The 14,491-nt window shown below is 40.5% G+C and overlaps 1 protein-coding gene across 1 annotated transcript; it reads right to left on the reverse strand.

Annotated features, from left to right (window-relative positions):
* Nucleotides 1–7,599: 7,599 nt before the first annotated feature.
* Nucleotides 7,600–14,268, reverse strand: LOC133861688 (uncharacterized). Its single transcript, XM_062297481.1, has 3 exons — nucleotides 13,782–14,268; nucleotides 12,977–13,007; nucleotides 7,600–8,839 (listed from the first exon to the last, which is right to left on the reverse strand). Exon 3 carries the CDS (start codon nucleotides 8,797–8,799, stop codon nucleotides 7,978–7,980), a length of 822 nt encoding a protein of 273 aa, XP_062153465.1. The 5' UTR covers nucleotides 8,800–8,839; nucleotides 12,977–13,007; nucleotides 13,782–14,268; the 3' UTR covers nucleotides 7,600–7,977.
* Nucleotides 14,269–14,491: the final 223 nt, after the last annotated feature.

The raw sequence follows: 14,491 nt of genomic DNA on the forward strand, positions 1-14,491 counted from the left end.
ACCTGAGACATTTGGAATTTGAACATCCGACTCCAACATTAGTTAGTTTTCCAAAGGATCCATCTGTCAGATATTGTGTTGGGAGCTCCTGGATGACATATTCTTGAAAAGATTTAAATAGAAATATTTCCAAAAATAACACCACAAAGAAATATTAGATCCTGTTAGTCCAAAAAAGAAAGTGGTATTATGACAACTGTCAATTGGATGCCCAAGTATTACAAAAGCAAAGATCGCAATCCATATGACCCAGATATATCAATATCAACCCAACACACAAACAAAATAGGATTTTCATGCATAATATCTCAAAAAGAAATTCCAATCACCAAATATTCTAATATTCTAAAAAGCACAAAAACTTAAAAGAACAAAGGAAGATACATCAAATACCATGGAATGAGAAGAAATGTGCAGAGAATACCAAAATCTTGGGAGAAATCCGCGAGAAAAACACACACCATGACATGATAAGTCAATAAAAATGCAAAGATGTGTGTATGACAGAGAAAGAGACGCAAGTCTTAAACTTGTAGAGATCTCGTCTGGACATGTCACTAAACCGTCCGAACGGCTACTGCTAGGACAGCGTACGACAAGATCGCGCTTGTCCGGACGTAAGAATAGGTTCGTCCGGACGCTTCACACTGAAAATCTGAAACTTGAGGAAAATTTGCAAAAAAATATTTTTCCCTAAAGTTAGCTTTAGAACACGCATATATAATCAACTGATAAGGCAATCGAATAACATTGCAAAAATATGCAAATATATGAATGAGAGTTAAGTATTCAATAAGTACAAATTTCCCTGCAGATAGAAATTTTAAATATATTACTCAACTCATGCAATGGGTGTGTGTGTGAAAGCTTTGTCAATAAGGTATGAAGTTCATTGATATGACTTAAAGCAACTGGATTTTCTAAACAAGAGAGAAAGTCAATGTTAGATCAGTAAAAGTCAAACCTTATCTTACTAGGAACTAGCCACCCTCATCTGATACACTCCCCTTAAGATGCAACTCCTAATTGTTTTACTTGTACCATGAAGGACAAGATAAAATTTTACTTGCACCATGAAGGACAAGATATAAAGCTAATTCAGCACAAAAGTAGTGAATATAAGCATATAACACTGAATTCAAAAGAATAATTGCTTGTTTCTTATGGTGCTGCAACCTAGAGCGAATGCTAGAATTTTTAGGCTGTAGATTCAACTGGCATATTGGTCAATTTGACCATCTAATCAAAAACATCTCTCTCATTAGAATTTTCAGAAGCAAGAAGTCAGAGAGAAAAATGATGTACCTTATGGGAGCCTTGGATAGTGCACATTTTCATCGCATGAGGAAAACTATCTATCATTAAGATGCAACAGGAAAACTTAGCAGATATCAGACATAAACTCTCAATCATATATAAGCATATTCAATTAATGCACAATGAACTGAGATATTAGGCAAAAACATATACAATATCTGAAAAGCTATCAAAAGAAAAAATAAAAATTCCGCATCTTCTCTCCCAAAATTATTATTATTATTATTATTTTTGTTGAAAACCAATAAACAGTAAAACAACAAAGACATGCTTATGGAAAAGGAAATGACATCTAGTCCTAGCATGTAAGGTAAAACCAAACCTGTTCTCAGGGAGAGAGATTTAGAAATACCAAGACAGAAAAGCAGCCGCCAGACGTGCTTTAACTGTTATCCCCCAAAAAAATATCTGCAGATGTTTCTCAAGACAACAAGAGAAAATATAGGGGATAAAATAACCGGTTCCTCAAACAGAATGCAAGGCATGAATAAGATATGACAAGATAAACTATGCAATGCAAACATAACTGACATGCATAAGGATTTAGGAACCAAAATCCTATGCATGGTAAGACTTCACCTTTACTAGGTGAGTCCACTCTCCCTCAAGGGGTGAATGGTCTCATCATTTTTGACCCATACCTGCTTGTTCCATGGTGGCGGCTTGCACGTCTTGTCCATGTTGTCCATTCTTCTTAGCATACCTTGCATCAGGCTCAGCAACCTTTCATAGCTATGGTTGCTAGTGGCCTACTACGACTTTCTCTTGTAGCGCATTGATTTGTTCTTCTTTGATTTGCCACTCTAATAGGTGGGACACAAACTACTACTGATGCCGTGGAGCCTGAAGTGTCGTAGGAGGTAGAGTGCCTGATGTAGCTCTTGTTGGCAGCTTCCTCTGAACCTTCGACTTTTGAGCCTGGAGCTGTGGACATTTAGGTCAGATGTGACCGGTGATGCCGCAGTGATGACAGGTGGGCAAGCTTCTTTTGTTTGAATGCTTCTTGATATTCTCTGCAGAATTAGCATTCTTACAAATAACATTGCCCTTAGCTTTTATATGTCTCTTATGCGGAGGGACAAATTTTGAGGAGGAAGAATCTTCAACTTCACTTTTCCTCAGAGCATCCTGCTTAATCCAAGGCCTGTGGGATTTCAACAAATAACAATTTGGCCTAATATGACGAATTTTCCCACAGTTATGACAAGTAGGAACAAACTTACCTCGTGTTCCTGATTCCTTGGACTTTGGCATCACATGATTATTTAAGCAAGCATTTTCTAAACAAGTTGTATCTACTATCACATGCTTAATATCAATAGAATCTAATTCAGAATCAGAAGCATGTGAAGTAGAAGTACTCATATCATTAACAATTAAAGCAGGCTTGTTAGAAATATCTTAATGAATACAAAGCATGCTTTTCAAATTATCACTTGAGAATTTTTTTAAGAGATCTTCAGATTCTTTTAATTTATTCTCATGTGTATCAATAATGCCAAATAGCATGGTATTCTCAGATTTCAAAGAGTCAATCAAAGCATATGATTCAAATAATTGAACAATCAAAGACTCTTTTTCTTGCTTCACCTTTTTAAGCTCTTTATGAGAAACTTTAGAATGTTGAGCATTCTTCAATTTATTAAAAACCTTAAAGAGCTTGACATCAAAATCCTCATTAGATAACTGAGAAGAATTCATGATAAAAGGTGTAATAAAAAAATAGAAGTCACAAAGAGATAAGGATCACACTCAGGAATTAAATCCTTTAAACGGAGTGTACCCGCTTTGATACCAATTGAAAATTATTAGACTTCTAATTAACTGTGTGTGTGAACAATGTGCAACAAAATATTAAATGCCGAATTTAAAGGAGACAAATATTTTGTTGACAAAGTGGAAACTCAATTAAGAGAAAAACCATCTAGGGCAACTAAACCCAGGATATCCACTATTCAGAAGACAAAGCTAGTTACAAAGTGGTAGCACTCACATACTCCTAATGCAGTGGTCGTACCTTGAACTCTAAAGTGTAACCCAACACGAACGTCTCCTAACCAGGTCTCCTACCTGAATGGGTCTTCAATGAAATCCTTTACCTTAGGGCCAACCCCTAAGATAGACTTCACAGCTGACCAAATCACACACTGGCAAAAGCTAGAGAGCTAGCAGATCTTCAATATCTCCCTAAACACCCTCTCTAAGCTATAAGGAATTCACTACCAAATTCTTACAGTTCTCAAGCCTAGGGACCTCTATTTATAGGCTGCAGGTTCAAATGAGCGTTTGACTTGATAAACCTAGGCGCCGTCCGGACAGTAGACATAAGGCGACCGAACGGACAACTGTGTGATCAGCTTTCCACAATTTCGCTAAAATTCTTTCCTGATTTGAGCCTCTCCTGGACGGTGTTGCCCTTTTGTCCGGACGTTCGCACTTCAGTTGCACGCAATTTTTATATTAAGGCTTCGCGCGTCCGGACCAAGGGAATGGTCGTCCGGACGGTTAATCAGATGTACACAATTTCCATATATGTAGCTCATGCGTCCGGACCATGAATACTGTCATCCAGACGTCTGAATTTTGAATGCGCAACTTGTCTTATGGATGAGCGAGTCCGAACGGGAATCCACATCGTCCGGACTGTTGCAGCGATCTTCCCATATCTGTGTTTTGGAAAGAAATCCCATAGCTGGTCTTACACTGAATGGCGTCCGGACGGTATTGCCACGTCGTCTAGACGGATGCACTTGAACGCTGGATTCTTCTCAAACTCTGAATAGCGTCCGGACGATTTGCCATTATGTCCTGACGAATGCAACCTTGAACAGTTCAAAGCTTCTAGACACTGATGGGCATCCGGACGGAAAGTTCTCATCGTCCGGACGGATGATGCTTTGATAGATGAGCGTCTAGACGGTATATCACGTCGTCCGGACAGATGCAAGGGAACTGAACTGACTGTTTTGAATTCTGCACAAAGTTTTCTTGAAGCTCATAATTGAAGTGTAGACTCTGAATAAAATAGCATCCCTATGAAAGTAGTAAGATTACATAGAAGTGATTTTGTCCAACCAAATGCAGCCAACAAAAACTAACAGTCTTCTAAAGCCTATAAATAGAGGTCTCTAAGCATGTAATTTACATGAATTCAGTGTTGAATTCTTCTGTACTTAGAGATGGTGTTTAGGTAGACATTGTGAAGATCTGCTAGCTCTCTAAGGGTTGCTGGTGTGTGGTTACTTTGCTCGTGTGAAGTCTATCTTAGGGAGGAGCTCTAAGGTATAGGAATCCATAAAAGATCCTTTCAAGTATGAGACTTGGTTGGGAGGCGTTCACGTTGGGTTACGTGTTAGAGTGCAAGATACGATCGCTACGTCGGGTATGTGAGTGTTATTGTCGTTGTACTAGCTTTGTCTTCTGATAGTGGATTTCCTGAGTTTGGCTACCCCAGAGTGGTTTTTCTCTTCATTTAGTTTCCACTTCGTGAACAAAATATCTGTCTTATTTAAATTTCACACTTTTGATATTTTGTTACACGTTGCACACACACATAGTTAAATTAGAAGTTTCTTTATTTTTCAGAAATATTAGAGAGCAATCCTTTCAACGCGATGAACAAGAATTCTTCCTTAGATCATCGAACACTCCAGAAAAAACCAGAGCCGCAAGAACTTCCAGACAGCCTCAACGAGAAGCAGAATTAGAAGCTCAACACCATCGTATGACGCGACATGTGGAGAACCTCAATCGTGAAAATGAAATCTTACTCCACCAAAATCAAAGATTTCAACAATCCACTCCCAAAATATTGTTACAAGGACCTCTTCCATCCCAGTAGAATCAAGGATCTATACACGACTCTAGAGGAAGATACCCCCAGTCCAAGGAAGAAAGTGAAGGAGGAAGGAGATTATTTGAGCACTGAAGAACTAGATAGGAGTAGAAGTGCTGCATCTCAATGGCAAGGATCTCACCAGACTGAAAACCCTTTGGAAGGAGGAGCCAAGGAGAGCCATCCGGGAGGATGATCCAAGGAGAACCCTGCAAGAGGAAGAGCCATGAAAAATCGCAAAGAAGGGGAATATTTGAACAAATCAGAGGAAATTCAAATGAATGCCATGCTCAAAGAATTGCAAGCGAAGTGCGAACGAATGGAGCGTATGATAGGCAGAAGATGATTAGTGGTAGAAGATTTGCTCTTAGATCGGAGCCTCCAGTTCACTGAGTAGGTCTTGGAAGTCCTTCTCCCTGAAAGGTTCAAGAATCCGCGCATCAAGCCATATGAAAGAACGACTGACCCAGCAGATCATCTAGAAGCTTTTGTTACACACTTAGCATTACATGGCACCCTAGATGAAATTGCCTGCAGAGCCTTTAACCTCACTCTTGAAGGGAATGCTCGAGAATGGTTTGCAAGTTTGCCAGCAAACTTGATAGATGATTTGAAATCATTCAGCAAAATGTTCATAACATGATTCCCCTCAAGAAGGAGACATATGAGACCAACTGCGTTCCTATTGCAATAACAAAAGGGTCCATTGAGTCCCTTAAAGATTGTATTGAAAGCTTCAACCAAGAAAGATTGACTGTAGTCGATACACAGGAAAAGTTAACTCTAGCATCTCTTGTTAATGGGCTCTCCCCCTAGGGAACCCTTACGGCGGAAATTGCAAAGAAAATGTCAACCTCTCTCCAAGAGTTCATGGACAAGGCAAAAGAATGCATCAACGTTGAAGAAACCATTCGGGCACTCAATGACACCAAGAAGGGGCGGGAGAAAGCGCACACAAAAACCATTGCATCAATCGAGAGGAAGCTTAAAAAAGAATACCAGGAAGGAAAAGAAACGAAAGTCCATCACAGAAAGAGACTTCAACTTTACTCTTCTTAATACCAATATCTCGGAGATCCTGTTGCACATCCGATAATGTCAAGAACTTAAATGGCCAAGAAAGATGATAGCACCACCAGATGCAAGGAATAATGGCCAAGAAAGATGATAGCACCACAATATGTGCCTTTTGAAAAATAGAATAACTTCTAATTTGCTCTCTGTGTGTATGCACAATATGTAACAAAATATTATAAATGCAGAATTTAAAGAACACAAATATTTTGTTAATGAAGTGGAAAAAAAACTTAATGAAGAGAAAAACCACTCTAGGGTAGCAAACCCAGGAAATCTACTATCAGAAAACAAAGCTAGTACATAGACAGTAACACTCATATACCCGAATTCTGTTGAGTCTCTTTGAAATGCTGCTGCCATGCAGTGATCGTATCTAGCACTCTGACACGTAACTCAACGTGAATGCCTTCCAACTAAGTCTCCTACTTGAAAGGGTCTTCTATGGATTCCTTTACCTTAGGGCTCCTCCCTCAGATAGACTTCAATAACGAGCATAGCAATAGTACACAACAGCAACGGCTTGAGAGCTAGCAGATCTTCACAAATTCTCTAAGCTCTAAGGAATTCAATATTGAATTCTATAAATTGTACATGCCTAGAGGCCTCTATTTATAGGCTCAGCAGACCTAAATCGAGTCTGGAACGAATTTCTCTAGGCACTATCCAGACGGTCGCTGAAAGCGTCCGGATGAAAAACTGTGGAACCAGGTTTCCATAATGCATCCGGATGGTGTTGCCCTAGCATTCAGATGGTTGCACTTCTGCTGCACGCAATTTCCATAAGAAGGAGTGGCGTCTAGACGGTGTTGCCCTGACATCTAAATGGTTGCAATTCTTCTCCACGTCTTACCTTATCAAGGATAGCGTTCGGATGATGTAGACCTGACGTCCGGACGTATGCAGTTTTCTTCCCATATCTTTGTTTGAGAAGGAAATTCGATTTCTTGTCGAACATTGAAGAGCGTCCAGATGTGTTGTTGAGACGTCTAGATGGATGCAACCTTGAACAGTTCGAAACTTCTAGACAGCGATGGGCATCCGGACTGTATTACCACGTCTTCCGGACAGATGCTGCTGACTGATGAGCATCTAGACGTTATACTGGGCCATCCGGACGGATGCTTGGGATCTGATTTCTTTGACTTGGAAATGAAGACTTTGAAATAAACGACATCCCTGATAAAATAGCAACATTACATAAAAGTGATTTGTTCAAACAGAATGCAGCCAATCACATACTAACAAACTCCCCCTTTGGCCATTCTAGGACAAAAATCACTTGACAGGGTTAAAAATACATTCCCGGTCTAAAACAAAAAATACTCCCCCTTTTTGTCTCAAAAGGACAAAAGGTAAAAATGAGTAGAGAAAAAAAAAAAAAAAAACAGATAACAAATTACTCCCCCTTAATGTCTAAACAGGACAAGGGTAAAGAGAGTAAATAAAACCCAGAGTTATAAAGTATTACAATAATCCAAAACAGGAAAATAAAATTGTCTCAAAATAAAACAATAAAGCACAAAAAAGAAAAACAATTAATCATCATCGGGAAAATGGTGCTTGAGACACTCTTGAATATTGAGTTGGCACTTCTCAACTCGAGTACTGATGGAGCGAACCTCCCGCTGAATAAAGCTAATATCTCCCTGCACAGAACTCAATGCAGTCAGTATCTGAGCATATCTAGCATCATAAAGTGGAAGTGGGGGAGCAGTCTAAGAAGAGGAAGCTACTGCATGCTGATCATCCTAAGCTAGAGGTGGCTGATGAGCTTCGCCTTGACCTTCGAACCGTAACTGAGCATTAGACTTCATGAGAGTCTGAATGCCAAGGGAGTCCTGTATCCTCATCACAGGCTCTGCAGAGACTTCTATCCTAGACTGAATAATGAGCTTTGTGATCAAGCACGCAAAAGGAAGCCCTATAGAGTGTTTATCTCTCATATCCAGCAGAAGATTGAGGATGTGCTTACACAAACAAAAAGGCATCCTCATACATAGAGCATATAAAAACTGGGCCCTCTTCAGAACAAGCTCACTCTTGCGAACTGTGGGCCATAGATTGTGCAAAACAATCTTTGCAAACAGTCGGTGCGGGGGAGAAAAGGCACCTATCTTGATAAATGCATGAGCTTGCTCATGGCTCTGTGGATGGGCATGAAAGTAATCCTTGAGCTGCTTCAAAGTAGGGGGCTCAATGTCCTCTGTGAAGGATCTGGCAGAAACAGGCAGGACTGGAAAATCAATGATGGCACTGATGACATGAGGATCAATCTGAAGCATGTAGCCCTGAGCAGAAGTCTGAAGAATGATCCCATGGTTCTTATCCTGAATCACATCTAGATACCTGTAAAACTCCCTCACCAGTCTGGGATATACTGTGCATGCACAGTTGTAAAGATATCCCCAAGGGTTCATCTCAGCAATGTAATCAAAGGGAGCTACCGTCACATCCACTTTGAGGACATTCCTTTCTGGAATAGCCTGCCTGTTCTCTACTTTTACTAAGAAGGCAGCTTGAGCTTCTTCTGTCCTTTGTTGGACCCTGCGTTGAGAACTGTCTGCAGACATAGTGCTACAAAAATAACCCAAAAGGGTGCCAAAAATAATACTAATGAAATGTCATTAGTCAAAAAAAAAATTCGGCATTATAATAGCAGTAATTTGGACTTTCCCAAAAAAATACATACACAGTAATATCACAAAATAGTCCAAATGACAGCACAAATATCCCAATTTGAGCAGCAGAGAAAAAATCAATTTCATGTAATATTCTTCTCAAACAATTCCACAAAAAATAATATTCTAACAGTTAAAATAAACTCAAAAGAATGTAAAGAGCTAATAAAGTATCTGGAATGGAGAGAAAATGCACAAAATGACAAAAGGTGTTAGTTTTTGATTTGTAGCATTCTGTTGACAAAATACTATTATGAAAGGTTGCTGCTTTCACAGGGATGCCATATATTTTAGAGTCTTCAGATATTCAGAGTTTCACAAGCTTCATGAAGGCTATTTCAGTGTTCAATGAAGATTCTGTGTAGATTCTAACTCAGAGAAGTCGGATCCTAAGCAACCGTCCGGACGATGAGAACATTCCGTCCAGACCCCATCACTGTCTAGAAATTTTGAACTGTTCAAGATTGCATCCGTCCGAACGTAATGGCAAATCGTCCAGCCGCTATTAAGAGTTCGAGAAGAATCCAGTGTTCAAGTGCATCCATCCAGACGACGTGGCAATACCGTCCGGACGCCATTCAGTGTTCGACAAGTAGTTGGATTTCATGTTTAGACATGGATCCGCTAGCTCTCAAGCCGGTGCTAGTGTGTGCTCAAGTGTTCGTGTGAAGTCTATCTTAGGGGTCGGCCCTAAGGTAAATGAATCCATAAAAAACCCTTTCAGGTGGAAGATCTGGTTGGGAAGCGTTCGTGTTGGGTTACATATCAGAGTTAAAGGTATGACTACTGCATATGGTTATGTGAGTACGAGTGTCTTGTAACTAGCTTTGTTTTTGGATAGTATATTTCTTGGGTTTGGTTGCCCCGGAGTGGTTTTTTCTCTTCATAAAATTTCCACTTCGTAACAAATATCTTGTCTCATTTAAATTCCGCATTTAAGATGCAACAAAGTAGTAGGCAACAAAATATTAAATGCGGAAATTAAAGGAGACAAATATTTTGTTGACGAAGTGAAAACTCAATTAAGAGAGAAACCACTCTGGGGCAGCCAAACCCAGGATATCCACTATTCAGAAGACAAAGCTAGTTACAAAGTAGTAGCACTCACATACCCCTGATGCAGTGGTCGTACCTTGAACTCTAACGTGTAACCCAACATGAATGCCTCCCAACCAGGTCTCCTACCTGAAGGGGTCTTCAATGGAATCCTTTACCTTAGGGCCAACCCCTAAGATAGACTTTACGGTTGATCAAATCACACATTGGCAAAACTAGAGAGCTAGCAGATCTTCAATATCTCCCTAAACACCCTCTCTAAGCTGTATGGAATTCACTACAGAATTTTGTATCGAATGCATGCCTAGAACCCCTTATTTATAGGCTTTAGAAGGCCTAAATCGAGTAAAAAATGGAGTATGTGGCACGCGTGTCCGGACGGGCAACTTTTTCCTTGTCCGAAAAGTAATTCTAGAATTTTCTCTGCCGTCTAGACGCCAGATGTTTCCGCCCGGATGGGTTCTGTCCGGATGCTTCTAATGGCTGTCCGAACACTCAATTTATAGTATTGTTTGTTAGCTTTCCAACGACGCCAATTTTGTCCCAATCCGATATTTGAGTAAACAGTTATGATCAAAATACCAGAGGGTGTCCGGACGGCTTGACCGAGCATTCGGACGGTCAACTGCAACCGCCTTTCCAAAATAGTGCTGAAAGCTTCCATAACAAGGCCGTGTCCGGACGGTGTTGCCCTAGCGTCCAGACGGTTGTACTTTGGCTGCACGTAATTACCATAATAAGGCTTTGAGCGTCCGGACCCTAAAGGCTGACGTCCGGACGGTTGAACTGGTGCACGCAATTTCCATATATGAAGCTTGATCATTCGGACCATGAAGACTGACGTTCGGATGGTTGAACTTTGTATGCACGTCTTGCCTTGTAGAGGACATCGTCCGGATGGGATCGCATATCGTCTGGACGGTAGCAGCCGCCTTCCCATAACTATGTCTTGAGTCAGAAACCTTCATGCTTGTCAAACACTGAATGGCGTCTAGACGGTATAACCACGTCGTCCGGACGGATGCACTTAAACACTGGGATCTTCTCGAACTCTGAAGAGCGTCCGGACGATTTGCCATTACGTCTGGATGGATGCAACCTTGAACTGTTCGAAGCATCTAGACACTGATGGGCGTCCGGACAGAAAGTTCTCATCGTCCGGACGGATGATGCTTTGACAGATGAGCGTCCGGACGGAATACCACATCGTCCGGACGGATGATGCTTTGACAGATGAGCGTTCGGACGGAATACCACATCGTCTGGACGGATGTTACTGACTAATGAACGTCCGGACGGAATACCACGTTGTCCGGACGGTTGACAGGGAACTGAAATGAACTTCGTTGAAAACTTCACAGAATCTTCTTGAAGAACATAGCTGAAGAGTAGACTTTGGATAAAGCAGCATCCCTGTGAAAGCGACAACATTACATAGAAGTGATTTTGTCCAACAGAATGCAGCCAACACAAAAACTAACACCATGCTTTTTGATACTGTTGGTGCACTAAAGAATAAATTAAAAGAATCAGAGGATCTCTTGAAAAAATTCTCAAGTAATAATTTGAAAATCATGTTTTGTATTCATACAGATATTTCTAACAAGCCTGATTTAATTCTTAATGATTTAAGTACTTCTACTTCACATGCTTCTAATTCTGAATTAGATTCTATTGATATTAAGCCTGTGATAGAAGATACATCTTGTTTAGAAAATTCTTGCTTAAATAATCATGTGATGTCAAAGTCCAAGGAACCAGGAACACAAGGTAAGTTTGTTCCTACTTGTCATAATTGTGGGAAAATTGGTCATATTAGGCCAAATTGCTACTTGTTGATGTAACGCCCCAAATTTGAGCCTGCAAATTCGTAAGCAGAAACCTCCAGTTCCCACGTGACGTTACTACATCAGAGATAACTGACGCAGCGGAATATAAATTTATTTACTTTAAAAAATTACATCAGAGTTTACTGAGTGACAAATGTAATTAAAGTATTACATTGCAAGTTGATACAAAGAAATTACTACAATCATTAACTATATTAATAAACAGTTCTAATTCTTCAATGCTAACAAAATCCAATCCTTGAGCTTTATACTCTTTCGTACCTGCATCATGGGCTAAACCGCCCATACATAAATATATGGGTCAGTCAACTGCTTTCAATAATGATAAGATTACTGATTTAATTAAATATATGCGATGCAACAACATGTAGTGCAGCAATATGATGACCATTATAAACACTTAAACCAAGGACTCAAACTCCAGAATCACTATCCTTTCTACGGGCTTTTCACTGAGGGTCCTTTCTTAAGGCCTCAGTCCTGGGTTGTCTATCCCTCTCAGAGTACCAAACCCACATACTTGGGTTGTCTATCTCTCACAGGGCCTCAAATCCCACAAAACTCCATGGATGTCTATCTCTCTCAGAGCCTCAAACCCACCAACTGGGTTGTCTATCTCTCTCAGAGCTTCAAAACCGAGGATGTGTATCTTTCCTAAATCCATGGATGTCTATCTCTCTCAGAGCCTCAAACCCACCAACTGGGTTGTCTATCTCTCTCAGAGCTTCAAAACCGAGGATGTCTATCTTTCCTAAATCCATGGATGTCTATCTCTCTCAGAGCCTCAAACCCACCAACTGGGTTGTCTATCTCTCTCAGAGTTTCAAAACCGAGGATGTCTATCTTTCCTAAATCCATGGATGTCTATCTCTCTCAGAGCCTCAAACCCACCAACTGGGTTGTCTATCTCTCTCAGAGCTTCAAAACCGAGGATGTCTATCTCTCTTAAATCTAAGAATGTCTATCCCTCAGAGCCTCAAACCCACCAACTGGGTTGTCTATCCCTCTCAGAGCTTCCTATCTGTCTCTATGCCTTAATACTAAAACATGTCATATTACAAACAATATGCTCCAAACAAGTTGCATACTATTAAATAAAGCAGATATCAAAACATTAAGGAAAGCTCTACGTGTATCACTCTGAGTGAGTAAGGAATACTCACAGTTTTTTCGTACATTCTCTCAGTTCATCACCTGCAATAATTATAAATACATATACACATAAAGTGTTAACATCATCACTCAGGAATATTACTTATTTTCACTTATCATAATATGTCTTAGTTTTAGTATTAATTTAGTAACATCTAAACTCTTTTCCCTCAATAGAATCACTTTTTAAAAAATATCAATTTAACATTGAATCTTAAATAAATATAACCTCCTTAATTTATCAAAATACTCAATTAATTTCCCATCTCTACAAATTCAGCAACCAAAATACATCATCTAACAATTTAGGAACCAAAATCAGTACCCATAACCGGTCCAAAACACACTGCTAATTGGCCACTGAAACACCACCATCAACATCAAAATTCTACTTCAAAACACCCATTCTAAATCAGTCCTCCCAGACAATACCCAACATCAAACCTATATAGAAATCTCCCAAACATGGGCACAGGGGATCACATGACCCAACACACACACGAAACACACCCACTGGCCGGAATAAGAACAACACTAAAACACAGTGGCCGAGACAGGGAAAAATACCACATATACATACACGGCTTCTATTCAAAAATACACACAATCAGTACAACACAAAGTGGAAATTGGCTGACAGGGAACACAAGACTAGAGCACACTCCCACTGGTCGGACTCCAACCACCAGAACAGAAACATCACTAAAATACCCATAATCCACTCAATCGGGAAATCAACCAATATCAAAGAGAATTCCAACAAATCATAAACCATAACAATTTGAACTAGAATTACAAGAATTCATCATAATTTACCTTGAGGATTTTCTGTGAAAATCCATTAAAATTCAACGAAGGATCGCCGGAAATTGCTGCTGGAATCGCCGGGCAAGGAGGATCGGGTTAGGATCGGGTTTTCCGGGCTAACGGCGTACGGGCTCGGCTGGGTCACGGGTCTGCTACGGGTCCTCCCGGATTGGGTTCGAGCTCACGGGTTCAGCTGGGTCGTCTGGGTTGGGCCGAGGTTCACGGGTTGCATGGGATGGGCTGTGCTGACGGCTTGGATCGGGTCTCCGGGTTTGCTGGGTTGCCGGGATCTGGGTACGGCGTTGACGGGTTTCCCGGGTTTGCCGGTCACGGGCAGAACCGGGTCTCCCAGTTCTCCACCTCTCGGACTCATCTCTTCTCTCAAGCCACTCCATCTCTCAATCTCTGTTTCTCTTTTCTCTCAATCTCAGCCCCTCTCTCCGGTCTCTCATCTCATCTCTCAACTCAATCTCTCGTGTCTCTGTTTCGGGCAACAAAGAAGAACAGAGAAGAAGTGAAGAAAGAAGAAAGAAGAATAGAAAAGAAGAAGAAATAAAAGAATAAAATAAAGAGAGGTGTGTGTTTCTGAAGAGAAGGAGATCAGTTATAAAGACATAAAAAGGCGTCGGCAGCAAGTTGTAGGAGTGAGCTGTTAAAGGGTGAGTCATCAGTGACGCAAGGGGACGGCGCAGAGTTTAGGACAGCTGGTTCATGAATCT

This window comes from Alnus glutinosa, chromosome 2 (assembly GCF_958979055.1).
Source record: "Alnus glutinosa chromosome 2, dhAlnGlut1.1, whole genome shotgun sequence".
Lineage (NCBI taxonomy): Eukaryota > Viridiplantae > Streptophyta > Magnoliopsida > Fagales > Betulaceae > Alnus > Alnus glutinosa.

What these genes read in the sequence shown, in the direction of transcription:
- LOC133861688 (XM_062297481.1), bottom strand. Translation starts at nt 8,799, where the DNA reads ATGTCTGCAGACAGTTCTCAACGCAGGGTCCAACAAAGGACAGAAGAA.